The 3,390-nt window shown below is 39.5% G+C and overlaps 1 protein-coding gene across 1 annotated transcript; it reads left to right on the forward strand.

Moving 5' to 3' along the window:
• Positions 1 to 1,423: 1,423 nt before the first annotated feature.
• Positions 1,424 to 3,390, forward strand: LOC120018960 (olfactory receptor 480-like). Its single transcript, XM_038962169.1, has 2 exons — positions 1,424 to 2,202; positions 3,246 to 3,390. Exons 1-2 carry the CDS (start codon positions 1,424 to 1,426, stop codon positions 3,388 to 3,390), a joined length of 924 nt encoding a protein of 307 aa, XP_038818097.1.

Consider the following 3,390-nt stretch of genomic DNA (forward strand, 5'->3'; position numbering starts at 1 on the left):
GATTGGGAGCCATATTTAGGTAGCCTGTTTTGTAGTGTGTTTTGTGGGTGATTTGTTCCTGTTGGTGTGTATTAGTGTTCACTATTTTGGGACTGTTGCGTCTTCGTTTATTTCGTCTGCTTATTGTTTTGTTCTTTATTTTAGTATTCAAATAAATATGAATACTCACCACGCTGCGTATTGGTCCGACATTTCCTACTCGTCAGATGAGGAGGACGAAGACTATCGTTACATTATCATTTGTGAGTTCATTGCCTTTCTCTATGGTGATGGATGACAAATGGATTTTACATTTGTGTTACCTCATTTTTATACCCCAGTGAAACAGGAAGCTATGAAAGGCCATATTAATGAAAATATTGTTCTCTGAGCAATAAAGAAATGTGCATACAGTATAGTTCAGTATTTCAATGGTTTATTTTATAGTCTTTTTTGCTCATCTATATCAAGGGTGCCGATAATATGGGTTGTGACTGAATAAAGCGCAGGGGGGAGGGATGTCCTCACGGGACAAGGTCCTATCTTGAGATCTGTGCATGCAATTCACCATTGTCATCAATGCAAGTTTTATGAGAGAGATTGTGTTGTCTCATTAGGGATTTGGCAATCTATGATTACAGTTCACTCATGAAAGGTCGTAGGGCCCAATTCAACCAATTACAGATAAAGGACAACTCAAAATATGTCTGTCTTTATGTGTCTTAGGGACCTTTGAGCCAATCAGCATGTACGCATGTTCAAGTGTGCAATTTTTACACATGTTGTTGATACCAATCAGTATGTAGTTGTCTAATGAGAATCATGACGTGGGATTCCTCAAGTGGCCGAGAGAAGGTGGTTCAGAAAGGATAAATTCAGAGACATCCAATGCCAGTCTGGTCAGAGCGTCATCTACCAGCTGTGTGTGAAACTTGGCGCACAAGGCTGGCCTGGTAAGTATTGAACTTAACAATCCATTAACAAAACTTGACCTTGTAACCAACAGTATGTTTTCTAGATGATTCTCATTATATATTTTCTGTTACAATCAATGCACCAGTTTGACAATTCAGACTGTTTTTATGCAGTTATTTTCACAGATTTTTTCACAGAAAACCTGAACCAATAGGGGAGGGTCTGGGTGGGCATCTGTCCGCGTTGGCGGCTCTGGTGCTGGACGTGGACCCCACTCCCCCATTGCCTTAGTCCGCTTTCGTAGTGTCCTTTGAGCAGTAAATACAAACTGAACTGTATCAGTGACCACAGAGTTATACTGTCCTGATAGTGTTACATGGCTTCTATATTCAAGCAAGTGCTGGGAGTTGGTGATGTTGGCCTACATTGTAGAAATGTCTGGCACACTCTCAATTAGAGATTCTGCATATCACTGTAGATCAATTTACAATCTTTTGCTGCTTATTTTTGTTAATTATTTTACAGGAACATGGAGCCAAACAACAGAACAACATATACGGTAACAGAATTCCTCATCACAGGATTGGATGAAGTACAACACCCAAAGCTGGTGGGAGCAGCCATTTTGTTCGTCCTCTTTCTCATTCTGATCGGAAGCATCACCAACATTTGTGTCATAGCATTCAACAAGCCTCTGCATACCCCCATGTACTTTTTTATTTGCTCACTAGCAATGGTAGACATAGTCTACACCAGCGGCATTAGTGTTACAATGCTTAACGTTCTCCTTGGTGAGGAGAGAAGAGTCCCCTATGCACCCTGCATGATACAGTGCTTCCTATTTAATTTAGGAAGCGCTATGGAACCCTTCGCTATTGCTCTGATGGCTTATGATCGCCTTATTGCAATTTCATATCCTCTTCGATATCAGACTATCTTAACTAATACAAATGTATGTTTACTTATAATAGCCACTTGGGCAGTAGGCTGCATGTTAGCCAGTTTGTTGACTGGCTTAGTGAACAATCTGCCCTTCTGTGGCTCAAATAAACTCCAATACAGCTTTTGTGAATATGCAGCCTTAGTAAGAGCAGCATGTGTGAATCCTACATATTATTTCAATGCAATTTCTGCTGTGGGTACTGCCATACTATGGGTTAATTTAGCCTTGATAATCTTCTCATACATGAAGATAGTTTATGTAGTGATACACATGTCTTCATCCAAAGACAGGAGGAAAACGTTTAACACCTGTGTCTCTCACATGATAGTGGTGGCTTGCTTCTTTATCCCCAAGGTGTTGTTAATGTTGGTCACCAGGGTTGGTTTGGTTCTCACGCTCTCTCACAGAAATGGCCTAATCATTGGCTCTACTCTGGGCCCCTCTCTTGTGAACCCACTTGTGTATTGTCTCAAAACCAAGGAGATTCGAGGGCGCCTGAAATATATTTTCAAGAGGTCTGAAATTACTCCAAAAATGTAACGGTTAGGGTTACCAAAGCCATTTCTTGTTTCTTGCTTGTTCCAAGAAAAAGTGGTTGATATTGTTCCCATGTTATTTCATCATCATTGTAATCATTTTGAATCAATGTTGAGATTTGATTGAATTTGTTAAAAGTCATCAGTGGTTTTTATCTCAATTTAACCAGTCAGTTTCAACTGTGAATCAACAATAGAGTGTCAAGGTTTGGTTGATTTAGATCACAGGTGTCAAACTCATTCCATGGAAGGCAATGTGTCTGCAGGTTTTCACTCCTGCCTTTTACTGATCACTGAAGGTCACTGGTTAGTTAGGAACTCCCCTCACCTGATACTCTAGGTCTTAATTGATCACTGGTTAGTTAGGAAATCCCCTCACCTGATACTATAGGTCTTAATTGGTCACTGGTTAGTTTGGAACTCCCCTCACCTGATACTATAGGTCTTAATTGCACACAAGTTGTAAGGAAATAACAAAAATCAGTAGACGCTGAGGCCTCCAAAGACTGAGTTTGACACGCCTGATTTAGATTAGTTTGATGTCTGTTGACAACTCAATTACATGTCAGTCAAAATTGATTTGATTTTACATTTTAGCCCATGCGAACCGTATTAAATCTTGTCTACTGTTAAATGGAACTTTATTGAAACGTCACGTGTTAGCGTAAAGCATATGTAGTAATGGACCACTATTAGATTATTGCAGTATTATCTTAAAAATATGATCTGATCTAGACCCTTGACTACATTATTGTTGCAGTTCTTGAGATTGTTAGCACCAAAGGCCGCCTCAAAACCCTTTCTATCTACAGTGGCCAGCTGATCATCATTGCCCTCTATATTCTACCTAGAATTTGTATTTCTCTGTCCAGAAATATCGGCATTAGTTTCAGCACTGATTTACATATTGTTATTATCATGTTGTATAGCCTGCTCCCTCCTATGATCAATCCGCTGATATACTGTTTTAAGACAAAAGATATAAAACAGAGCTTGATGAAAAGATTCAAAAGATGA

The sequence above is a fragment of the Salvelinus namaycush genome, chromosome 23, assembly GCF_016432855.1.
Source record: "Salvelinus namaycush isolate Seneca chromosome 23, SaNama_1.0, whole genome shotgun sequence".
NCBI classification, from domain to species: Eukaryota; Metazoa; Chordata; class Actinopteri; order Salmoniformes; family Salmonidae; genus Salvelinus; species Salvelinus namaycush.